Source organism: Harmonia axyridis, chromosome X (genome assembly GCF_914767665.1).
Source record: "Harmonia axyridis chromosome X, icHarAxyr1.1, whole genome shotgun sequence".
In the NCBI taxonomy this organism is placed as follows: Eukaryota; Metazoa; Arthropoda; class Insecta; order Coleoptera; family Coccinellidae; genus Harmonia; species Harmonia axyridis.
Window position 1 is genome coordinate 20,045,499 of NC_059508.1, and position 25,659 is coordinate 20,071,157.

A 25,659-nucleotide genomic window follows, 5' to 3' on the forward strand; every position below is an offset into this window, starting at 1 on the left:
GGAGGGTCGAGCATGAAAATCCGTTTACGCACCATGGACATGTTTACTTTACATTTGGGAAAAAAAAGAAGCAAGGATACGAATGCAAGACAAAACCTTTTCTTGTTAAAGAAAAATTTAGCACGGCACTTTTAAAATGGAGAGAAAACCAACAAAGGGAAAATGCGTAAACAATTATGAAAGATGCTCATAAGTCTGCAATGAGAAACGTTAGCGGAAGAGGACAAAGGGAAGTACCTTATTGGTGGAATGAGGACATTCAGAATCACAGAGAAGAATTATTAAAGGCGAGAAGAGAGTTCACACGATCGCGAACAAGAATAGACCAGTCCCGAATACGCCAACATTAGAAGAAATCCGAGAGGCGAAGAAAGAGCTAAAAAGACTGATTAGAACCTCAAAGCGCGAGTGCTGGAAAGCCTTGATTGCAGACCTTGTTTTAGCCCTTTGGAATTATTATAATGTTAAGTTTTGGCAACGTCGCGGATTCTGGGAAATCGAGACGTATGTTTTGTCAGATGAAGCAAAGTAGTATGTATCGGTTGTCGGAAAGAATAGTTAAAGGTTGTTAGTATAAAGTTTTCGGTGTTTAATATAACGGTTGTGGTTTAATTAACGGACATTTTAAATATATTAGGATTACAGTTCATTAGAAGGTCAGTTTGCATTATACAAGTCCCATTTTGTTCCATTTCAATCCTTATACCCTGTTCCTTTACATACTTATACAGTGCGGTGCTGTGTGGGAGCAGAGAGCAGTTTATATTGGTAAGATTATTATAACATCATTTTATCAGATCAAATATAGGGAAAATGCAACAGACCTCGATAAGGATATCTGGGGGGAGGCGTACCAGATAGCAATCAAAAGATTGAATTTTAACAGACTTCCACACAAACTCTCAGTTAAAAGAAGAAAGGAGATTCTGAGAGACCTATTTCCGGCAGAAAGGGAAAACTGGTGCAGGATGAGAGAACCAGTAGAGGATATGGACGAGTTCACCATGGAAGAGCTGAGGGACGCCGTCAAGGCAACAAAATGTGAAAAAGCCCCGGGCCCTGATGGACTCACGGGGGAAAAATTCAAAATTGCCCTACAAATAATTCCGGACGAGTTACTAGAAATGTACAGTGCATCCCATTTTGGGTGAGACTGCCAGGTTTCTCCCTTGTTATTTAAGATAGAGCCTTGCGGTTTTCACGTTCCTGTCCTACTTTTTCGTGAAACTCAAGTTGGTCTAATCAGATTTTGCATAACTGTTTCCGTTCAAGAGATACAGGGCGATTTTGGAAATTGATACTTTTCGGACCCCTCCTTTATCTCCGAAGTTATTAGAAATAATGCTGAGGTAAAAACTACGTCTGAATCAGAATTCTGCGTAGAATCCAGTGGCGTACTCAATTTTTTCTTTCGGGGTATGGTTTTGAAGATTCAACACACCCTATATATATATCATAACTTCGTTGAATTCGTTATTTTTTTCCCTTTAAAATGATGTAGGATATTATATAGGTAGGATGTTCAGAAATGTTAAAAAAACACTAAAACATCAAATAAGGATGTTTTTTTTTGTTAAAGGGCAATGGATTTGCAATATAAAAAAAGAATCAATGGGATAATTTTCATTTGTGATTTTTATTCATAGTAGAGTAAGCAAACAAAGATCTCAGAATATTATTGCTCGTCATGTCCCTGAGGGTCCTGATGGCTCATCTGATAGCTCCATTATGCAGCAAATCATTGACCACATCTTGCCGTCTTTCTCCCAGTACGTTGTTCATCACTCTCGTCTCGGTTCACCCTCTCACACTCCTAGACCCCTGGCCATTACTTTTTCTAGCTCCATTTTCGTCCGTAAGATTCTGCAGAATAAAACTAACTTGTTATCATCCCCAGCCCAACGAAACACCAAGCTTTCAGATGATATCACCCCAACTCAGGCAAACTGTTTGAAACAAGCACGAGAGAAGTTAAGACATCGGCAGTCGAATGGTGAAGATCATTTAACTATTAAATATATCAAGGGTGTCCCAAGGGTGGTAGATAAGATTATGGCTTCTTCTGCAAAAAACTAACTTCTTGTACTCTGCAGCAATGGGCGGTCCTTTATACTAACGCTAGATCTTTAAAGAACAAATTTCATGAGCTATGTGTGAATGTCGATCAGTTGCATCCGGATATTATTTGCATAACCGAAACATGGTTGCACGCTGGTCTCCCGGACCAGCTGTACTCTAAAAAGGTTTCACGCTGTTCCGCTGCGACAGTTCCCTCAATGTCGGTTATAATGGTGTCTGCGTGTATGTTAGTGACAAAATCACTGAATCTTATGGTGTCCGAGTATTATCATCCAGCATTCCACGTATCGACAACTTGTTTATCAGTTTGTCTTCGACCGCATTCTCGATTCTCATTGGTTGCGTTTACAGACCTCACCCACCCCCATCTGATGAGTTACTTCTGGATCATATTCGTTTTCTATCTGAAACTTACCCTAATGTTTTTATTGCCGGAGACTTCAACTTTAGGGAAATAGGATGGCCAATAACTTCATCCCCGCCCCCGAACACCATTGCTGGACGCTTTGTCGGAGTGCTGGATGAATCTGGCCTCCACCAGGTGATTGAAAAGCCAACCAGACTCGTTCATGGCCAAAACCCATCTATCCTAGATCTCATGTTGACGAGTGACCCGGATCTAATTTCCGACGTTGAGTATTTGAGCCCTCTGGGTCGATCGGACCATGTGATGATTAAGTCTACTCTACAGTTCACTTCTCTTCCCGCACCAAAAACCTCTAAGAAGATGATATCCATTATTGATTATGATTCCCTCAAATTCTACCTTTCTAATACTGACTGGAACAGTCTGTTAAGTGATAGGAATATTGATGGTGCTTGGGAAAGTTTTTGCACGTATCTAGAGGAATCTGTAGCTCGATTTACCAGGAGAAAGTTGGTCAGTTCCGTGTCATCCAAGCCTTGGTTGACTGATGAGATCATCACCATGCAGCGTCGGAAAAAGAAGCTATGGCAGCAGTATATTCGTAGTGGGTCTGAGTTGGACTATCGTGTTCATCGCAACTTCTCAAATGCACTTGGCAAAAAAATTAAGAACGCAAGAAAGTTGTTTCATGAATCTCTTACCCAACCCAATAACCGGAAAAAAATTTATAAATATATTCGAAACACCCTCAGCTCTAAGGTTTCAATTCCTCGTGTCAGAGATGAATCGGGTGACCTGTGTTCTGGTGACTTAGAATGTTCTGCAGTCTTCGCCAATGTTTTCACCAATTCCTTTTCTGCAGAGCCAGGGGGCCCTCTGCCCTGCATTACTTCTCCCCGTGTTGTCAACTCGCTCAAATCTATTGATGTCAATGAGGAAGAAAAACTGAAGCTTTTGTCTGAGTTGGATCCATCTGCCGCCCCTGGTATGGATAATATATCAGCTGGATTGCTGAAAAGATGCTCCACATCTCTCTCACTGCCGTTAACTGTCCTAATAAGATTATCCCTCAGCTCATGTCAATTACCATCTGCTTGGAAGATATCAAGGATAACTCCTGTCTTCAAGAAGCGGGACAAACTATGCCCGAGCAATTACCGTCCAATTAGTCTCCTTCCTGTCATATCCAAGATTGCTGAGAGAGTTGTTTGTAATAGATTGCTCAATTTTTTGACTGAAAACAACATAATTCCTGAGTGCCAGCATGGTTTCCTGCCTGGGCGTTCGGTCGTCACATGCCTCCTGCAATGCCTTCAGAGCTGGACCAAGTCTCTTGACTGTGGGATGCCAATGGATGTTATCTATCTGGACTTCTCCCGAGCCTTCGACCGTGTTCCTTTTAATCGCCTTCTCTACAAACTCGAGCATTTTGGCATTAGAGGCTGTTTTTTGGCTTGGCTCCGTTCGTTCATCACTGGCAGGTATTTTTCGGTTAGAGTTGGTGATTCTTTTTCGGATGTCAGGGCAGTTATTAGTGGAGTCCCTCAGGGCTCTGTTTTGGGTCCACTTCTTTTTCTGATTAACGTTTCAGATCTCCCACACTTACTTTCGGCTTTCTGTTCCCAATACGCAGACGATATCAAATTATTTTATGATGCACGCTTTCCTGATGTCCTTCGAGGTGACCTGGTGCGGTTGGATGGGTGGTGTCACCAATGGCTCCTCCCTCTGAACGTGGATAGATGCAAGGTCCTTCATCTTGGTAGATACAACCCGAGGCATCAATACTTTTTTGATGGCCGTGTTCTGGATTCATGCAGGCAGCATAACGACCTTGGTGTCATCATTACAGAGGATCTCTCCTGGTCTGCCCATGTGGGTAATTTAGTCTCTAGAGCCAGTAAGATGTTGTACCTGATTCGGCGGGTGTTTCCCAGATGTTCGATTGTCACTTGCAGGCAGCTTTATGTAACCTACATCCGACCGATTCTCGAACACGCCGGCCCCACGTGGTCTCCTCACCTGATTTGTGATCAACAACGTTTGGAGAGAATACAGCGCTCTGCAACCAGGATTCCTTTTGGACGAGTTCGACCATCTTACGAGGAGAGACTGCGGATGTTCCGGTTGAGTAGTTTTAGTGACCGTCGTGTCCGGGGTGACTTGATTGTGACTTATCGTATCTTAAACAATTTTATTGGTGGTGATCTCGCTAACATCTTTACGATGAACGAAAATCATCTCCGGGGCCACCGGTACTTATACCGGTGGCCCCGGAGATGATTTTCGTTCATGGTATAACTTATTATACCACGAGGTGTTTCGTACACGTGCGAGAGAGTCTTTCCTGCCGAATCGGGTATTCGGTAGGTAGAACTCTTTACCGGAGAGTGTCGTGGGTGCTGAGAGTGTGAATTCGTTAAAAAACAGACTAGACTCTATTTTTGCTGAGAATGTTTCTTGTTTTGTTTCTTACATCATTCATTATCATATAGCCATATGGGAAGTTGTGAATTCGAGTGCTCCATATTATATCGTGAATTAAAGACGGAATATATTTTAAATATTGGTGAAATTATAAAAGAGTAAATACAAGTAGAAAGTTCATATTTGGCTGAGTGATTGTCAAATCAATTTAATTTTTTTTCGCGTGTATTGACGATTATTTGAGTGGAAATTTATCATTCATTCCGGGATATCCTGATTATCACACGACATCTGGAGGTATCACAAGCAAGAGTTATAAAGCGTAACATAAAGGTCGAGATATCGAAAAAGGAGGATGGCAGTAAATGAGGAACTAGCGAGGTTTTTAAAGACTGAATTTGCCAATCAAACCATCATTATCAAGGAGGAACTTGCGAAGTTAAGAGAAGAAATGAAGCAGGTGGGGATAGACACGGGTGAAAGATTGGAAAACTGTGAACAAAGACTCTCCAGAGTAGAAAGCGAGATATTGGAGATAAAGTGAAGATCGTTGAAGAATAATATCATCATCTCTGGATTGGAACCCGATAGTTCCAATTTGGTAAAGTGCGTTGTCTCCAAACTGAATGCCATTTTGAATATCAATCTGCTAGAAACAGAAGTTAATAATATATATAGATTGGGAAAAACTAAACCAGTGATAAAAATCGAATTTGTATCCTTCCTGGCCAAGTCTAAGGTTATAAAGAATCGACATAAATTAAAGGGATCCCGTATTTTCATAAACGAAGACCTTTGTGAAGAAGATCGTGACGATTTCAAAATACTGCGCCAACAACTGAACTTGGCAAGAGCGAACAATCAGAGGGCATACATCTGGCAGAAGCTCCTTGTCGTAAATGGTGAGAAATTTTCTGTGCAGCAACTTAAGACTCAAACTGTATTGGAACTACAGACTCATATTGAAGAAAATCATCCATCTAGCATACCAACTGATTTAGTAAGCAGCGCACCTAATAGTCCGGCCCCCATATCCCGTATTACACAGATGTTAACTGAACACGAACACTTGACAGTGGAAGAGGACTCTAAGATCAGCAAGGAGATTTCAACGATTAATCAGGTGCTGGAAAGGACAAAGGAGTGGGAAATAAAGAGCAGAACGAGATCACAGTCTTCGGGGAGTGGTAGTGCCAGGAGAGAGCAAAAACTGGTAACAACAGAACCAAAGCAGTCATCAGGTAGTGGAGTTGCCAAGAAAGAACAAAAAGCTGATAACAGTGGAAAGAAAGGAAAGAAGAGGGGTTAGAAAAACTAAGGTAAACTACTCTTTATTCATCTATTTTAAGTTTTAATTGTATATACATGGATCAATTCTTAAGGGATTTTGAGGGAGAAACACATGAAGCAGAATATATAGATTATGTTGGGGATCTCAAACATTATAACATAGAATCAAAATTTAAAATCATTCACAATAATATCAGAAGTATCGACAGGAATTTTGACGAGTTCAAATTAATGTTGAGAACATATACAGATGATTTTCATGTGATTGTTTTAACGGAAACATTTATGATAGATAACGTGGATCTTTATAAAATCGATGGATACACATACATGTATAATTATGGAACTTTCAACAAAAATGACGGGGTTGTGATATATATCAGGAACGATAATAAGTATAGGAGAAATTAAAGCGGTGGAACTAGACCTTGTATTCGAAATGAAAAAACTTAAAATAACAGGAATCTATCGTTCTCCAAAAGGATGTCCAAAAAAGTTCAATAGAGACTTAGCTGAATACATTGGAACAACAACAAGTAATAATAGTACGTGGGATTATCATTTTATTGTAGGAGATATTAACATTGATCTTTTAACGAATAATGAAATAGTTGATGAATACATGAATGTCTTTAGTTTTTTTGGATATAAATCCTATATAAATAATGTAACTAGGCCTTCCTAGTGGTAGTTGCCTTGACCATATATTTCTGAGATATCGCCAATCTGTTGTAAATCAGAATAGATCGTTTATTATTCGTACGGACATCACTGATCATTATGCAATTAGTTTATGCCTCAACCTGAAAGAAAAACCTCCCGAAAAAGTTATTAAATATAAAACTTATATTGATTATCAGAAATTAAAAAATGATTTAAAGGAAATTGATTGGCACGAATTGATGAAAAATAAAGATGTAGACTCATTTGCAGAATTGTTTATTGACTTATTAAAACATTACACACAGAAACATACAACAAAAATTGAGTTGAGCCATAGGAAATCTGGGAGAAGCAACTGGATCACTCAGGGATTACTAAAAGCCATAAACAGAAAAAACTATTTATACAAGGAAATGATGAAATATCAATACAATACTGAGTTGAAACAACAATATACAAGATACAGAAATATTTTACACAAGTTGATCAGGAATGCTAAAAGAGATTACATGAACACCTTTGTCACGAAATACACTTCAGCAACAAAATCACTTTGGTCTTACGTGGATAACCTCTGCGGTAGATCCAAACCTGCAACAGAAATAAAATCTATCATTAATAATGAAGGACAGGAAGTAACAAACACGGAACAAATTGTAGAGGAATTCGGAAGATATTACAACGAAGTAGGTAAAAAGCTAGCAGATAATATACCTTATAGTTTAGAAAAGAAAGAGGGTGAAATTTTTTGTAATGAAACATTTTTTCTATTCCCAACAAGTCCAAATGAAGTGAAAGAAGTGATACAAAAACAAAAAAACGGAGGATCTCCTGGCGTTGATGGAATTAGATCAGAACTGCTGAAGAATATTCAAGAAGAAAATAAATTTCAAAATAAAACAGTGGTTTGAGATGAATGAATTAACAATGAACGTAAAAAAAACAAAGTACTTACCGTTTACTTCCTATGAGTCAGGTCTTCCGAACTTGGGTCCTCTGAAAGTCAACGATTGCACAATTATACCCGAAACTGACTCCATCAAGTATCTCGGCATTACCATCGATAGACATCTAAAATGGAACTTACATATAGACAATTTGGTAAGAAAACTTAGATGCCTTCTATCAAAGTTTAGATACCTTAAAAAGTTTTTGGAAATAGAAAGGCTAATGCAGATATATAATGCTCTATGCCAATCGCTGATAAAGTATGGAATTATTGCCTGGGGTGGAGCATACGAATGTCATATAAAAAGAGTAGAAGTGGTCCAGAAATGGTTGCTCCGTGTAATCTACGGAAAGCCCCATTTGTTTCCTTCAGACGAATTATACTTCTTATCGCGGGCAATGAATCCTCAACAGTTATTTGTATCCCAAATATTAACGGCCATCTGTTCTAGAAGAATACAACTCACATTAAGACAAACCGATTGCAGTTATGAAACAAGAAGTAAGATAATTCACGTGATTCCTAGAGCAGAAAAGCGAATTGGACAAAGATGCTTCACATACCTGGCTCCACGCATTTATAGTATGATCCCGAAGAACCTGAAAGACATAAGACACAATAAGAAACAACAAATTATGATAAGGAAATGGATTTTTGAAAAAGGAAGAAAATATATTCAATCCATAATCAATGGTTGAATCATGGATGAAACCTCATATCCAAGAATTCCTGCCTACCTTAGATCGGCCTCTAGATGATGCACCGGTAATCCTCAACTGCATGTCACCAAGGTTACAACACTAAAGAGTCATCACTGAGTTCTCGGCACTTCAAGTTATCCTCATTTTGATATGATTCGATCAATTCCATTATTTATTCAGTTTTTATTCAGAATTAGATTTATTTCAAATGTGGCTATTGTAATATTGTTCATATGTTAATTGTATATCGCGTACAGGCTTCAGCCTCTGCGATTTATGTTTATGTCACAATAAACTATTATTATTATTACATTGATCTCCTGAGGTGTTTATTTTTCTTTTTTGTATGAGATTTATAGGCCATATGGCCTCATCTCAGTATCTGTTTATAATAATAATAATAATAATAATACCTGGCATTATCACATCAACTTCGTTGAATGGGGATTGGAGTACTATAGCTTCCTGATAAGAATTGGTGTTCAGAAGGCTGAAGATAATTTACAGAAGAGGTTCCATCCTAGTAGCAGAGTAACTCATTTAAAATCGTTTTAAGAGTCTGTTTACACCACACTGCTTGGGTAGCAGAGGGGTCGCGACGTGCAGGGGCTAGAGCGGGTGGGCGTTGACTATTGTGGTGAATATATCGTGAACGTATTAGGCCCTCAGCCCAGATTGAATGAATTTGTAACGCATTGGGATGATCTCGTTTCTTTCTCGTGTTCTACTAGTGCGTGTCGGAATATGTGGCCGCATTCTTAACATTTTGATGAAATGAAATGATTGTCAAATGGTCATCTATGATTAAAGTTGTAAAGACGGTTTCTTTATAATAAGAATAGACTTGAGAAATACGAACTCTTTTTTAGGTTTTGAAAATGACCCTTCATTTCCATAATTACTTCATATCAAATTGCGAATCCAAATAAGCTTTGATATAGGTACCATTATTCTCATTTTTTGAATTGTTAAAAACCCTTATGAATTAAATGGAATGAATTTTGAACGAATCAAAATTGTTAAGTTTCTTTAAGAATGTTGATGAATTTATTTCATAAATATCTACAGTTAGGAATTCATAGGAGACTAGAACTTTGTATAACTCAAATAAATATTGAAGCTTGCTTGATAATTACTGATACTTTTTTTCCTAATAAATACGGAAATTAATCAATAATTCGAAAAACTCTGAAAGTCGACAGCAACAAAATTGAAAAGCTGAAGCGAATCTAAAAATGCAATAACAAACAGACGTTTCCATTAGCAGAAGAGGCAACACCGCAAGGATGAAAATATTGTGGTTTTAGTTCCAGAAAGGAATTTTCAACGTATGATACATTCTCTAAAAACGTCAAACGTGCACCATGGACACTCTATATTATATGAATTTTAATATTTTACGAAACTAAACTCACCTCAAGTCATTAGATGAAGAAGTATATGTTACAGCATTGTTAGTTATTTCATTCACTAATCCACCCGTATCTGTGGCGATTGCAGCTAAACCATTTAAAATACTCTTGTTCAGATAAGGCAAACCCACACGCCGGCACCTGTATTTAAAAGTTTATGAAAAAATTGTACAAATGAAATGGGAAAATAAATAGTGAAAATATTACTTACTGATTATATCCCACTAAATTACGGTTTTTCTTTCTTATGGCAGAAAGCCGAAGCCTGCTTTTATTTCCTCTCCTACGATCCATATCACTATTTCACGAACTATTAATTTCCACGCAAAATTCGTTTTCAAACCTTCAATGATGTTCGAAGATTTGAACGTTACTACACAGGACAAATATATATGAAAACTTCAAGTAATACCCCACCCCCAAATTGAGAATACCATTCTACGAATTTCAGTTTGAAAATGCGTTATTTTAATGTCAGGTATTGTTAATATCCTTCATTTCTACATAAAATCATTGAGTAAGTAGAAATATAGGTATAAGTACAAAAATAAACCCTTTCAAATCCTTACTTCGAAATTGAATTCTTTCAGGTACCTATGCAATGCTGAACCGACCTAGAAACTGTCAAATTGTCCAGCATTGAAATAATACGTTCACAAAAGAGTACCGAATAACCCTTATTTACAACTGATGTTTATCTAATGGGTCAATAAAATCTTGATATAAATCAAATAAATTTACACGAAATCACTTCTTGTTTACTTTCAAAGTACAATACCTAATCTGAGAGAGGTTCAAAACTACCTCAATTCTGTATTATATGAAATATGGTAAACACAAGATTATTTACCTGACATCATTAAATCCAAATCGCTTTCCTTCAATAACAAACATTTCCTTTTTCTCAAACTTACGAAACCTTCGGTCCGAAGTAATAAGTTGACTATTGGATCTAAAATCTTCCACGAGGAATAAATTTTTTCATTCGAAAAAGTAACATGAAAATCGGTCGTATGGCTTTTTTTAAACGACAAAATATTTTTTTTTTGTTCGTGACAAATAATTCAGGTTTTCAAGAATATATTTCCTAAGAGACGGTCCTGATAGCTACAAGCCACGCCCCTCAGGGAGGAGCAACGATTTTTAGTTCACAATTCTGGCACTCGAAACAGATTTACAACGTCTCAGAGAATTTTGAGTAACTATGATGTAATAGATTTCTAATTGGTATCATTGCAAAGAAGAGGAAATAGGCTATGACCAATTTGTATTAGATTTTCGAATTTAGGTCAACTGAAGCGACAATAAATCATTCAAAATTGGTATTGAAAATCGTACTTTCTACTTCAATAAAACAATTAATTTGCAACTTAAAGTGAAATTATTACCTAACGAACATACAAGGGATTAAGACCTTCCAATATTGTTTTGAATCATCTCGATAGCGTTTACCGTTCCTGAGAAAATCACGACCGAATTAGTTAAGAAAACGCCTGAATTTGCGCCGCGTGAACGGACTCTTAAGTTAAGTTTCTATTTTATTATTTGTTTGGAGTGAAAAGGATCGATCATTGTATATTTTAATTTTAATAAATTTGTAAAAACCTGGGTAGGAGTTTTGTTGCCAAATAAGCCAAGCCACCCCTAGAAATTAGTCCTTAGAGTCTCATGGGCAATTGTAACGTTACACATTTTGGCGGTTGGGTAGCGGTAGGTGAATTCCTAGCGATTCACCTATCCGGAGAGTTGAATCGACTCCTGCCCACCACAGATTCCAGGAGCTCCCTGACCCGGGAAGCTGAAACCTGTCGAAGGGTCCCTGTCCAAGGTAACGGAAGAAGCCGTGTGGAAAGCAGCTCAAGAATTCTCCCACCGTAGCTCTGCGGATCGTAAAAAGCGATCAAAGGCCGTCTCCCCCACGACACGGGGGAACCCATGAATGATGGTGAATTTGAGGAATAGGAATATAGAGCCGCTGCCTGAGGTTCGTCAGGGCGTGTCTGGAGCCGGCGCTGGACATGACAGTACGCGGGACGTCGGTGACAGAGTGCTTAGGAGACGGGCGTCTGTCGAACAAAATGCTACGCCTCCACAATCTCAACATTCTAGGAGAAGAATAACACGAGTTTCTCCGACCGCTGAAGGTGCTGCGCAGGATCCCCAACCAGCACTCACCCAAGCAGGTCTACCAAGAAGACGCATGAAATGGACAAGTTCGATAAATGAAACGATCATGCGCATATAGTATGAAGTGACTTATATGGAAGAGGATAAAATAGGCTACCGGCAAAAATTATTTGCAGAATTCCAAAGAAACTATCCCGAACTCCAAGTTTCTGAGCAAAGAGTAGCCGACCAATACCGGGTCATATTGAGAAATAAACTTGTACCCGATGAGAGACTTAACACCATAAAAAATGAAGTCCAACTGAGGCTACAGAATAGAGACCTCACTAACAACGAAAGGACAATTGAAGAAAACTACGATTGTGCTGAAAACCAACAGAACATCAATGCACAAATGAACACTGAGGAACAAAACAACGCAGATGTGATAGCAATAAGTGATGCTCAACGACGGAATATATATGCTGCACCCGTCGAAAATTCAGAAGACGACCAAAGAGAACTACTGGAGCGATTATCTGCCACAATGAATAGATGCGTTATAGATTTTGAGGGCACAGATCCATTGAGACGACCGATTCTACCAAGATTGAGGACATCCAAGAAACTATCTCATCTTCTGGTCATGACCAACAAGGAGATTATACCAAAGTATCTTTCTGACTACCATGATCTCGAATCATTACACCTCATCATATACTGTGCAGCATTTTCAATAGCAACAGTGCTAGGTGTGAAGCCAAAACCTAAAAGTCAGCAACCAGCCAGAGAAAAACAACAAAATAAACCACATTGGCAAAAAAGGCTAGAAAATAAAGTGCACACATCCGCCAAGATATTGGGAGGCTCACCCAATTTGCAAAAGGTTCACCGTCTAGAAAATTACAAAAAATGGTGAATATAATAATGGATCGTCACCGGCAACATACAACATATGATCCAAACAATGAAAATGCTCAACAAATTTTAGACACACTGAAACAAAAACTTAGTGTGTACTCCGAAAGACTCAGAAGATACAATGAGAGCTATAGAAGAAAAAAGGATAATATGATTTTTGAAAACTCCGAAAGAAAATTCTATAGAATGTTAAACAACAATATGTCAGCAACACCAGGTAGTTATCCAATCGTCGAGGATATTGAGAATTTTTGGACAGATCAACTGGCTTCACCAACCCCCTACAACTCCCAGGCTGATTGGATAAGAAGTGAAGAGAAATCCTGTGAGACAATAGAACACATGCCGCATAACGCAGTTTCTATAGGATAATTCCATGAAATATTGAAAAACGCACACAATTGGAAATCACCCGACCCAGATGGAATCCACAACTTTTGGTTGAAGAAATTTTAGTGTATACACGGCAGGCTAGTTGAAACCATAAATGAGGTTATGAGGAATCCAACGGAAATGCCCAAATTTCTAACAACAGGGACCACTTATCTCCTACCGAAGGATCTGCAACACACAGCGGATCCATCGAAATACAGACCCATTACATGTTGTAACGAAGTCTGATTATTCCCATAGGAATAATCAGGCTCCGTCTAAAGAATATTTTATTGTTTTCCGTTCAAATTAATCATTCTGATATATTCCGTAAATATTGGAAATAATTTATTAATTGTTCACCGCGATAATGAAAAAGTCCATGCTTCATGTTTTTCAACCGACCAGGGCCTCGAATAATCCGAGTGAAATAATATAAGAAATTATTTATTTCGGCGTTTTTACCGCTGATATATTTTTTTGTCCATATGTCAGATTACGTTCCGCCAAGAGAATTTTCTCTAAAAACGAGGTTTTTGTCGACATGAAGAGTCACGTGGGCTAAATTCTTTCACCGTCCCGCACCGAAGTTATAAAAGGGGGTAACCGACCCAAAATCGGAAATTCATGTTCAGGCTTTCAGATAGTTGATTAGTAGTTTTCAGTAGTTTAGATAGTAGAGATTTTCAGATTCAGTAGTATAGTAAAGTTAGTTATTCAGATAGATTTAGGTAGTAGATAGTTCAGTAGTTAGTTAGTTAGATTTAGAAGTTTAGGCAGTAGTTTTAGTTTTAGAAAAGACATTTTGGTTAAGTGGTTACCAGGTGACCGGAAAATAGTAAAATTGGTAATTGAACGCCAATAATTACAAATCCGTTTCTGAGGTCGAAAATCGCCATTTTCATCAGTAAACTTACTTGTTAGTCTTTTTCTGGGGAGTTTGCTAATTTTTACTTGTGACTTTCTTACGAGTGAATATTCAAGGGTTTCATTTGATAGAGACAACGAGAGGGTGGTGTACCGGTGGAGTTTTTCAACGCGCTAGGATTAGTTTTCATTCCTTCCCGACTCTACAAAATCCACGATTCTCAATCTCCAAATATCATAATTTCCCGGCTCCCGGATCCGACTAACTTGTTCAACGGTTCTGACTGACAATAAATTGGTGAGGTAAGGACACAGTAGTTGTAGACAGTACAAATTATCTCAGTAACCGAATTAAAGTATACAGATTGATATAATTTATGCTTTTTCTGATTTCCCGTTTTTGCTGAGATTGTCTGTATTGTAGAATTGAATCAATAAACCTATTAATTTTGTTGCGTTGTTTGTTACTTGGTCACCGCTACCATCCTAGGTGACACCGAATCCTGTCTTCACTAAGCTGCCCTGGTAAGGTTTGTCAATTTCTCCCTAAAATTGGCTGGCGCTCGAGATACTACTGCAAAGTGCTGAAGGGCAATTGGCAGAGGCGCCAGTGACGCAAAAAGGGCGTTACAAATAGCGCCCTAGCGAGGGACTTGAGAGGACAACGCTACAGAATAGCTCCCGATCTTCAGAAAACAACGCTTAAGGGTGTAAGGACTGAAGAGGAACCGAAGGTCAGTGCAACCATTTTTTTTTTCTCTCTCTCTGAGTGGAAGAGATTATCTTCTCCTGTTGGAGGAAGATCCGTATATTGAATTGATTTATTACTGGTACCTAAGTATCAGTGGACTATATTAAAGTGCTATAAACATTTCCGCGTTTGGCAATAATTTCCTTTATTAGCAGGAAACCGACATAGCATTGACAGTGTGGACATTTATATCTGAATAACTTTTTTCTGTTTTGTGTATTGCAGGACTAGAACAATCGACCGCCGGATTTCTTTGTGACTTTTTCGGTTACGTGAAGGGTTACGGAAAGTGACTTTGAGGTGACACTCAGTGACTATCTTTGTGCGCGTTGAATACTGTTTAACGTTGAGTGGTTGGTTCAACTCGGACAGAAAACCAGTGAGTATAATTGAGATACTACTACCGATTGTTTCATTGTACAATCACTGCAGCTAATATAGTGATATCATACCGCCTTCATATAATAGGGTATTGTTCACTGCTACTATTTACTGATCATCGTTTGAATAAAGAAAGAGTTGTTGTTTTTTCCCTTACACACTTTTATCCTGAGCAACTTTATTCCAGACTGAAACAAGGTAGGGATATAAAAGTCATAAGGACTTGGAGATATATACTTGTGATTTTATTTGCTTTTGAACCATAATAGCTGATTTCTGATAAATAAAGTTGACTTGTTTTTATTATTGCTGCAACAGTGAATATAAGTTTTTGTTGCTGTGTATTCCTTATTTCTGAGTTTACTGATTGCCTGAAACATTTTTATTTTGTGTTGAATTGCTGAAGAATTTTTGAAACAAGTGATTATCGTTATTGATTTGAATAAAGACTTGCATTGATTTTCTTTGTCTGATATTCCAGGATTGCTGAATATTGATTTATTTGAAATATATTTTGACTGTGAATAAAATTGACAATTTGTTATTATCTGATTGCTAGAACTGTCAACTGTGTTTGACAGTGGACATTATTTGAACTACTAGGTTAACCCTACTTTTCGTTTCTGGGTTTTGAATTATTTTCTTGCTGAAATTGTCAACTGCGTTTGACATTGAATATTTAGTTTCTTCTGGAAATTGTCAACTGTCTGACATTGGAAAATTTTTTTTTGAGAATCATAATAAATTTAAACCAACTTGTTTTCTGAAGGTTTTCTCATTTTTGATTTTCTTTGACTGTATCAAACAATAATTCAAACTTGAATAAATTCTGTTGTCAACTTGTAATTTTTCAGCATTATTGTCTATTAGTGTTATTTTTGTGCGAGGGATAAGGGAAAAATAAGGACTGTTACCGGGAATAGTGAAGTTGGGGAAAGTGTTCGGACTTCAACGGTTAATAAGAAGAGGACAGTGTCGAATAACTTCAATAGATTTCAAATCGATTGTTTGAGTTTGGACTTCAACGATTCAATCACTTAACCTCAACATGGATGTGAATCGATTATTGAATGATGAGCTGACTTATGAGTTACAGCTGAGAGGACAAACAATACCCAGCACAGTAACGCTAAAGAGAAGCCTATTACGACAGGTATTGAAATTAAATTTGCCTCTACAGCCGACAGGAATGAACCCGACACTGGACATGGAGTCCTGTCAGAATAAACTCACCGACTTGCTGGAAGCCATTAAACACTTTGACACTGGGAACACCACAAATGAATATACTCGGATTTCAACAAGATTGATACACATTCAGAGAAGACTGAATTTTATTATCACTGAAAATGAAACCGAGTCACAGATGATAGAACAATTAAAGGAGACTGCAGCTCGGGCCTTGAGGTCATTGGAGGCACTAGTGACTGCAGACAGACCGCAGCCATCGAATCATCCGGATGGATCGCTTTTGGATGTAGAGATCCCACAGTCGCCGGGGATGTCTCCCATACAGCCAACCAAGGTTGCACCACTGGAGACATCGTTGATAACATTGGACGCTGATGATCAGCCGCTACCACAGGTTCCAATTCCCCAGGCTGCGACACCTAAAAATAAATCAAAATTAGCACAGGTCCTGAATGAAACTAGACAGGAATGTGAAGATTTACTACAGCATTTACCAACAATGCCAGTTTCTCAACCACAGAGACAGAATGTGGAACAACAAGAGGGGCCAACTCATAGTAGGTGGACGAGCTCTATGAGAAGGGTGTCATTCCCCCATCCGACGGAATCGATAATAGATTTGAACCCCCGACATGACCCCCAAGTGAAGTCAACACCGACTGCAACGGTACCCATTCATAAATGGAATATTTATTTTGATGGCACTGATAGCGTAACCGGATTTATAGAGGAGATAGAGAGACTGGCTGAATCCCGGAAGACATCCTTAGAACAGGTGTTCGAATCAATTTACGAACTTTTACGAAAGGATGCCAAGGATTGGTTCATCCCCCGGAGGGGACTTTTCAGAAACTGGGATGATTTCAAAAATCAATTGAAGGAAGCATTCTTACCAGTCAATTATGAAGAGAACCTACTGGATGAAATCAAGAAGAGGATGCAAGGCCCTGATGAAAAGCTATTGTTGTATGTTACCCGGATGCAAAATCTGTTCCAGAAACTGACTTGCAATCGTCCCACTGAGAGTGAACAGATTCGACTGATAAGACAGAGGTTATTGCCATCACTGCAGCAGGCTTTGGCCTTTCAAGAGACCACCACATACGATGAACTGCTGAAGAAAGGAAAAATCTTTGAATTAGTACAATGGCAAATGGGACATTATACAAAACCACCGGCTAACCCCAGCCTTATTGATGAACCTCATCTCACTTATCAACAGCGTCGTCAAAGAGACTATCAAGCTAATCTCCATGTACTGACAGAAGATCAAGTCCCAAAATCCAAACCGGATTCCCCGAGGCCAGTGTCCTCCCACGGTAGAATAGAAAACCGAAGACCCACTGGACCTGGTCGTTCACAACTGCCTTCAAGATCACTGGAGCATACAGACAACAGGTCAAGAAATGGTAACACCTCCCAGGACCGGACTGGATCCCCAGCGGAGCGAAGAGTGACCTTTCAGACCCAATGCTTTCGGTGCGGAAAATATGGACATTTAAGAAGAGAATGCCAAGGAACGCCGAAATTATTTTGCTCCCGATGTCAGAGAGTGGGCATCCTCTCCCGAGATTGCCCCTGTTCCCGGAATCAGAAAAGAACTTCCCCACCGACGTCCATCGAGCTACTGACTCCACTGGACCCCACTACTGAAAGTGACAACCGGCCCCTGGTGCTGGTATACATCGAAGGAAAAGTATTTCACGCACTGGTAGATACTGGTGCCACCAAATGTTTCTGCAGCCGGAAGGTAGCCCAGCTGTGTGAAAGGAATGGAATTAAGGGAGAAAAATCCAACACAGAAACTGTCATGGTAGCAAATGGTCAAACGACAGCCACCCCGAAGATGTATCACTTGTCAATGGTGATAGCCGATTATGTCCTGACAGATATAGAATTCTTGTTGGTACCCAATTTAACGGTAGACTTAATCCTGGGAATAGAAGTCCTCAAGAAATACAACTTCTCCCTGGATCTTCGAAAGACAAATGTCTACTTGGAAGGTCGACTTGTACCCAGAGTGGAACAGGTAACAAAGAAGGCCATAGAGATACAAGCCGCAGCCGAACACCTACTGGATCTAACTGGTGAGCAGAGAACGAGACTGGAGTCCTTCCTCACCGAAGAACTAGGAAAATTTACCCAACTGAGTGGCACTACAGACTTGATAGAACATAAAATAAGGTTGAAACCCGGAATTGAACCGATTAAACAAAGATATAGGCCTCAGAACCCGAAGATGCAGGAAATCTTTGATCAGGAAGTGGATCGAATGCTGGAGGAAAGAGTAATAGAACCCTCCAAATCACCCTGGAGTTCACCCGTGGTACTGGTCAAGAAGAAGGATGGGAAGTATCGCTTCTGCATAGACTTTCGAGCAGTCAATGAGGCATCAGTTAAGGATGCATATCCCCTGCCATACATCTCTGGAATTCTGGATAAATTAAGACGGGCCAGATACATATCAACAATTGATTTGAAGCAGGGATACTGGCAGATCCCACTGGAGACAGAGAGTCGCCCCATTACTGCGTTTACAGTGCCTGGAAGGGGATTATATCAGTTCACGGTAATGCCCTTTGGACTACATGCAAGCCCAGCAACCTTTCAACGATTCTTAGACACCATCATCGGACCGGAGATGGAACCAAAAGCTTTTGCTTACCTAGATGACATCGTCGTGCTGGGAGAAACGTTCGAGGAACACCTGGAAAATCTACAAGAGGTATTCCAACGACTGAGGGAAGCCAAACTGCGTCTCAACCCAGACAAATGTGAGTTCGTCCGGAAATCACTGAAATACTTGGGACATGTCGTCACCTCAGACGGTATCTGCACTGACCCCGACAAAGTGTCGGCCATCGTCGCCTTTCCGGCTCCAAAAACAGTGCGAGAGGTACGTAGATTCTTGGGAGTCGCCAGTTGGTACCGTCGCTTCATTGAGAACTTCTCCGAGGTAATTTCTCCATTAACACAGTTGTTAAAGAAGAAGCAACGATGGAACTGGGGTCAAGCACAGCAGGAAGCATTCGACATCCTGAAACATAAGTTAACTGAGTCACCTATTTTATCTTGTCCTGATTTTACGCAACCATTTATTTTACAGACTGATGCAAGCGATGTGGGACTGGGAGGAGCCCTAACTCAAACTATCAAAGGAGAAGAAAGAGTCATCGCTTATGTCAGCCGGACATTGAACGCCGCCGAGAAGAATTATTCAGTGTCCGAGAAAGAATGCCTCGCCATAGTATTTGCGATAGAAAAGCTGCGACCATACCTGGAAGGGTTTAGATTCACGGTCATCTCCGACCACATGAGTTTGAAATGGTTAAACTCCATCAAATCACCCTCTGGAAGAATTGCAAGATGGGCAGTGTTCCTACAGCAATTTGATTTTGAAGTACAGTACCGAAGAGGATCACTCAACAAACTGGCCGACAGCCTGTCAAGAAACCCACTACCGACACTTAACTGTGTCCAACTGAAAGAGACAGATATTCAATGTAAGTGGTACAAAAATAAGTTTCAGGAAGTAGAGAAAGGACCAGAACACTGCCCCGACTATTCCATCATCGATGGAAGACTACACCGACACTTTTGGGATTCATCAGATGTTAGGGAAGCTGGAACAGCCACCCATGGAAGCTGTGTATACCCACCGAACAGAGGAACGAAGTACTGAAAGAAAACCACGACTCGGCCTTGGCTGGACATCTGGGAATAGCCAAGACAATTGCGAGGATCTCGCGGAATTATTACTGGCCAGGTATGTTTAGGGACATTGCGAAATATGTCCGGAACTGCACTTCGTGCCAAAAGTTTAAAGTACCCCAACAGCAACTGGCAGGAAAGATGCAACCTCGAAAGATGGTGGATGCGCCATTCAAGGAAGTATCAACTGACGTAATAGGACCTCTACCCCGCTCCAAGAAAGGTAATTCCTATATTGTAGTTATGCAGGACAGGTTTACCAAGTGGGTGGAATGTCGACCAGTGAGGAAGGCCAACGCCAAGACTGTCTACATGGCGTTATATGAACAGGTTGTACTGAAGTATGGATGTCCAACCACTGTGATCTCCGACAATGGGAAACAGTATGACAGCCGGCTATTCAGAGAAAACCTCCAGGCTATGGGTATCAATCACCAGTTTACCCCTACGTATACTCCACAATGCAATCCGGTTGAAAGGGCCAACCGAACACTGAAGACAATGATTGCTCAATTCTGCGAGGCAGATCACCGAAGTTGGGATGAAAAGGTAGGAGAATTAACCTTTGCTATTAATACTGCTCGACAGGACTCTACAGGATTCACTCCGGCATATCTAAATTATGGAAGGGAACTACGCATCCCCAAAGCCATATATGCCACGGAACCCAAGAATCAAGGATCTGGAGATCCCAACGAGAACACCGAAGAAAGAGAAGAAAGTTTGACTCACCGTACAGAGCAGATTCAACATCTACTGGAGGCCTATGAGTTTGTAAGGACCAACCTATACAGGGCATTTAATCGACAAGCTCATAACTATAACCTTCGACGTAGAGAAGTTCGTTTCCAGGTAGGCGATCAAGTGCTTCGTCGTACACATCACCTATCATCCGCCGTTAATAACTTCGCATCTAAGTTAGCTCCAAAGTTTGAAGGGCCATTTCTTGTTGTGAAGGTGATTTCACCAGTTAATTATGACCTGAAAGACCGGTCAGGTAAGAAAGTGAATCACGTACATGTTAAAGACCTAAAACCATTTCATAACTAGTAAGTTACTTTGTTAAACTCACCGAGAAAAAGTCAGAACTGAGATAAAAAAAAAAAAAATTGTTACTAACTGGTACCTCCCCGCATAAACTAGACCTATTAATCTGATTTTATACTACTGACATGTTCTTATTATTCTGTGATTTTCTTGTTCAGGCAAAGAGGATGTCAGAGAATCTGCATAGTCGCTGGGCAGAAATCCGGTGGGGAGATGAGGTGGTGTACGAGCCACGAAGCTCATCACCGGAGACAATACCGGAAGTACCGGTGTTGAGGAGAAGAACGGTGACAGAGGTGAGGATGTCTAGAGCCCCCCTGAGCTCGGTGTCGTCAGTGCGAGGGAAAAACACCCTAGCAAGAGTGGAGAGGGTGGTGAAACGGACCACTACCCAGTCTACACAAACACCCCCTTTGTGCCAGCTGCGTGCCAATCAAACCACACCGGCCCCCAAGAGTGTTCGTACAGTCGGTACGACAGGATCTAAGGTCTATCTGGAGGTGAGATCCAACACGTGCTGGAAGTGCGGCAAGACATGCCCCTCGAGGCAGGAGTGTCGAGGTCCACCACTCCTATTTTGCAGCAGATGTGGTTTGATGGGTACGCAGACCAGGTACTGCGAGTGCGTACCCAGGAAACTGGCCCCACGACCGCCAGCAACTAGGTCGGAACAACCAGCCAGGCATCCATGTGCAAGATGCACAGAAAGGGAGGCCATGCAGCGGAAAATGAGATAGAACAAAAAGAATGATGGGAAAAATAGAAATACAAAGAAGATACCGTTGTTTTTGTTCCATAATCCTGTAAAACTGTGTAAAACCATATAGGGCCTAACCCAATATCTGATAACATTATATTCAAGACTAGTAGACTGATTTTTAATCTGTAAATGTTGATGAAACTGAATAGTACATAATAAGTCAGTGAATATTATACAATAGAAACAATTCCAGTCACTTGCCCCGAATTTCAAAGGCCGTCAGATATAAATTAGTAGTTTCACTGTGTAATCTATTTGAAGAATGCCATTTCTAATCTCTTACTGTTCTGATAAATAACTGAAATATTCCGCAGTGTTACAGATGAAGTTTTCCAAGAGGCTAGATACTCACCGATGAGAATAAATGCTGGAGATAGGCAACACACCTTTCATCGGATGATCAGCTGTAAGCCCAATTCCACCGAAGACATGATTCCTGAAGATTTATTCATGTCATCATCCAAGAAAGAAGTACTTGAAGAATTGGACATCATGGCCTGTCAATTATTACTCTGGTGGACATCTGGATTCCATTTCAATTTTCATATAGATAATTTAAATTGTATAACTGGAAGAATTTTCACCGTTCTGAAAATTTCACCATACAGTCACTGATTCCTTGTAATATCCACAGGTAAATCAACCAGTATATCAATGAGTTTGGAATGGTTTCGACTCATCTGACTGGGAACTTCGACGTCCCTCTGAAATAATATGGCATGATTCATCGAGATATGGAAATCACGGAACTACTCACCGGAGAATGGGATAATCCACACCTGACATCAGATTATTTCACCGACACTTGGAAACTTCATGGAAATGGGAATGAGTTCTACTCCACAACCCCGAGATGAAGAAATTCCCCAAACATGTACACATTCAAATCACCCCGGATGACCGAAGAAGGAAGACGGCGTTTGAATTTTTCACCGACACTTGGAAACTTCATGGAAATGGGAATGAGTTCTACTCCACAACCCCGAGATGAAGAAATTTCCAAACATTCAAATCACCCCGGATGACAGAAGAAAGAAGACGACGTTTGAATTTGACATCGATTCATAGAGCAAAGTTTTATTTTTATATGTCATACTGTCTACAACAACATTATAGTCTTTGATAGCGTAACGTAACAGTCAGACCCGTACTTCCCATATATCCCGCGTAATAAGACAGGATAGTATTCGGTTATATTTTTTTTGTTTGTTTTTAGAATTCAAATTGCTGTTTCACCGTAACTTGAATTTTTCCGAACCAGGGGGGATGTAACGAAGTCTGATTATTCCCATAGGAATAATCAGGCTCCGTCTAAAGAATATTTTATTGTTTTCCGTTCAAATTAATCATTCTGATATATTCCGTAAATATTGGAAATAATTTATTAATTGTTCACCGCGATAATGAAAAAGTCCATGCTTCATGTTTTTCAACCGACCAGGGCCTCGAATAATCCGAGTGAAATAATATAAGAAATTATTTATTTCGGCGTTTTTACCGCTGATATATTTTTTTGTCCATATGTCAGATTACGTTCCGCCAAGAGAATTTTCTCGAAAAACGAGGTTTTTGTCGACATGAAGAGTCACGTGGGCTAAATTCTTTCACCGTCCCGCACCGAAGTTATAAAAGGGGGTAACCGACCCAAAATCGGAAATTCATGTTCAGGCTTTCAGATAGTTGATTAGTAGTTTTCAGTAGTTTAGATAGTAGAGATTTTCAGATTCAGTAGTATAGTAAAGTTAGTTATTCAGATAGATTTAGGTAGTAGATAGTTCAGTAGTTAGTTAGTTAGATTTAGAAGTTTAGGCAGTAGTTTTAGTTTTAGAAAAGACATTTTGGTTAAGTGGTTACCAGGTGACCGGAAAATAGTGAAATTGGTAATTGAACGCCAATAATTACAAATCCGTTTCTGAGGTCGAAAATCGCCATTTTCATCAGTAAACTTACTTGTTAGTCTTTTTCTGGGGAGTTTGCTAATTTTTACTTGTGACTTTCTTACGAGTGAATATTCAAGGGTTTCATTTGATAGAGACAACGAGAGGGTGGTGTACCGGTGGAGTTTTTCAACGCGCTAGGATTAGTTTTCATTCCTTCCCGACTCTACAAAATCCACGATTCTCAATCTCCAAATATCATAATTTCCCGGCTCCCGGATCCGACTAACTTGTTCAACGGTTCTGACTGACAATAAATTGGTGAGGTAAGGACACAGTAGTTGTAGACAGTACAAATTATCTCAGTAACCGAATTAAAGTATACAGATTGATATAATTTATGCTTTTTCTGATTTCCCGTTTTTGCTGAGATTGTCTGTATTGTAGAATTGAATCAATAAACCTATTAATTTTGTTGCGTTGTTTGTTACTTGGTCACCGCTACCATCCTAGGTGACACCGAATCCTGTCTTCACTAAGCTGCCCTGGTAAGGTTTGTCAATTTCTCCCTAAAATTGGCTGGCGCTCGAGATACTACTGCAAAGTGCTGAAGGGCAATTGGCAGAGGCGCCAGTGACGCAAAAAGGACGTTACAATGTCTACCAACAATATATAAAATCATCACATCATGTATAGCATCTCGTATCTACAAGCATTGCGAGACAAATAACATAATGACAGCACAGCAGAAAGGATGTTCCCAGAATGCACTAGGATCGAAAGAACTGCTGATCATAGATTCCATCATATGTAACCAAGCCTTCAAAAAACACAGAAATCTTTTTATGACATATTTTGACTATAAGAAGGCCTTCGACTCTATTCCACATGGGTGGCTGACAAAAATTTTGGAAATATACAAGATCGATCCAATTACAATAAACTTTCTGAGGTATGCAATGTGCAACTGGAGAACGAATATCGAACTCTCTACGGCGAACATAACTACTAAAGAGATTCCAATAAAAAGGGGAATTTTCCAAGGAGATTCATTGAGTCCCTTATGGTTCTGCTTGGCGCTGAACCCCCTTTCTAAACAACTGAATGCTACTGAAAAAGGTTTCAATGTCAAAGGAAATAGAAATACCATTGCACTCAATCATTTGCTATACATGGATGACCTAAAACTTATAACAGGCAACAAAAACCACTTGCAAATTATGGTCAAACTAGTGGAAAATTTTTCGAAAGACGTGGGGATGAAATTCGGATTGGACAGGTGTCGTACGATTAGCGTAGTGCGTGGAAAAATCCAAGATGAACCGATAGCTCTCTCCAATGGACAGGAGATAGAAGCAATGAAATCGGACGATCTTTATAAATACTTAGGAATGAAACAAAACCGACGAATAAACCATCAAAGAATGAAGGAAGACTTAACAACTGAGTTCATTAGGAGAATCAACAAAATTTTAAAAACAAACCTCAACAGCAAGAACATGACGAGAGCCATCAACACATATGCATGTTCAATTCTCACATACTCTTTCGGTATCATTCCATGGAGCAAAACAGATATGGAAAACCTGCAACGCAAAATGAGAACCTTGATGACGAAAGCACACAAGCACCATCCGAAAAGTAGCATTGAGAGGACGACACTGCCGAGGAATAAAGGAGGCAGAGGTCTGCTAGACATCATGGAACTTGCCCATGGTCAAATTGAATGCCTACGAAAATACTTCAAAGACAAATCAGGCACGTCAGAGATCTACAAAGTACTGTGT

General features: G+C 39.7%; 1 protein-coding gene and 1 long non-coding RNA gene across 2 annotated transcripts; one reads left to right on the forward strand and one right to left on the reverse strand.

Annotated features, from left to right (window-relative positions):
- Positions 1-7,212: 7,212 nt before the first annotated feature.
- Positions 7,213-8,566, reverse strand: LOC123686327. Its single transcript, XR_006748442.1, has 3 exons — positions 7,967-8,566; positions 7,782-7,897; positions 7,213-7,417 (listed from the first exon to the last, which is right to left on the reverse strand). It is a non-coding gene; the product is annotated as an uncharacterized LOC123686327 (long non-coding RNA).
- Positions 8,567-16,334: 7,768 nt separating this feature from the next.
- LOC123686605 lies at positions 16,335-20,377 on the forward strand. The gene is made up of 2 exons (XM_045626839.1): positions 16,335-19,373; positions 19,584-20,377. The coding sequence occupies exons 1-2, from the start codon at positions 16,335-16,337 to the stop codon at positions 20,157-20,159; spliced, it is 3,615 nt and encodes a 1,204-aa protein (XP_045482795.1). The 3' UTR covers positions 20,160-20,377.
- Positions 20,378-25,659: the final 5,282 nt, after the last annotated feature.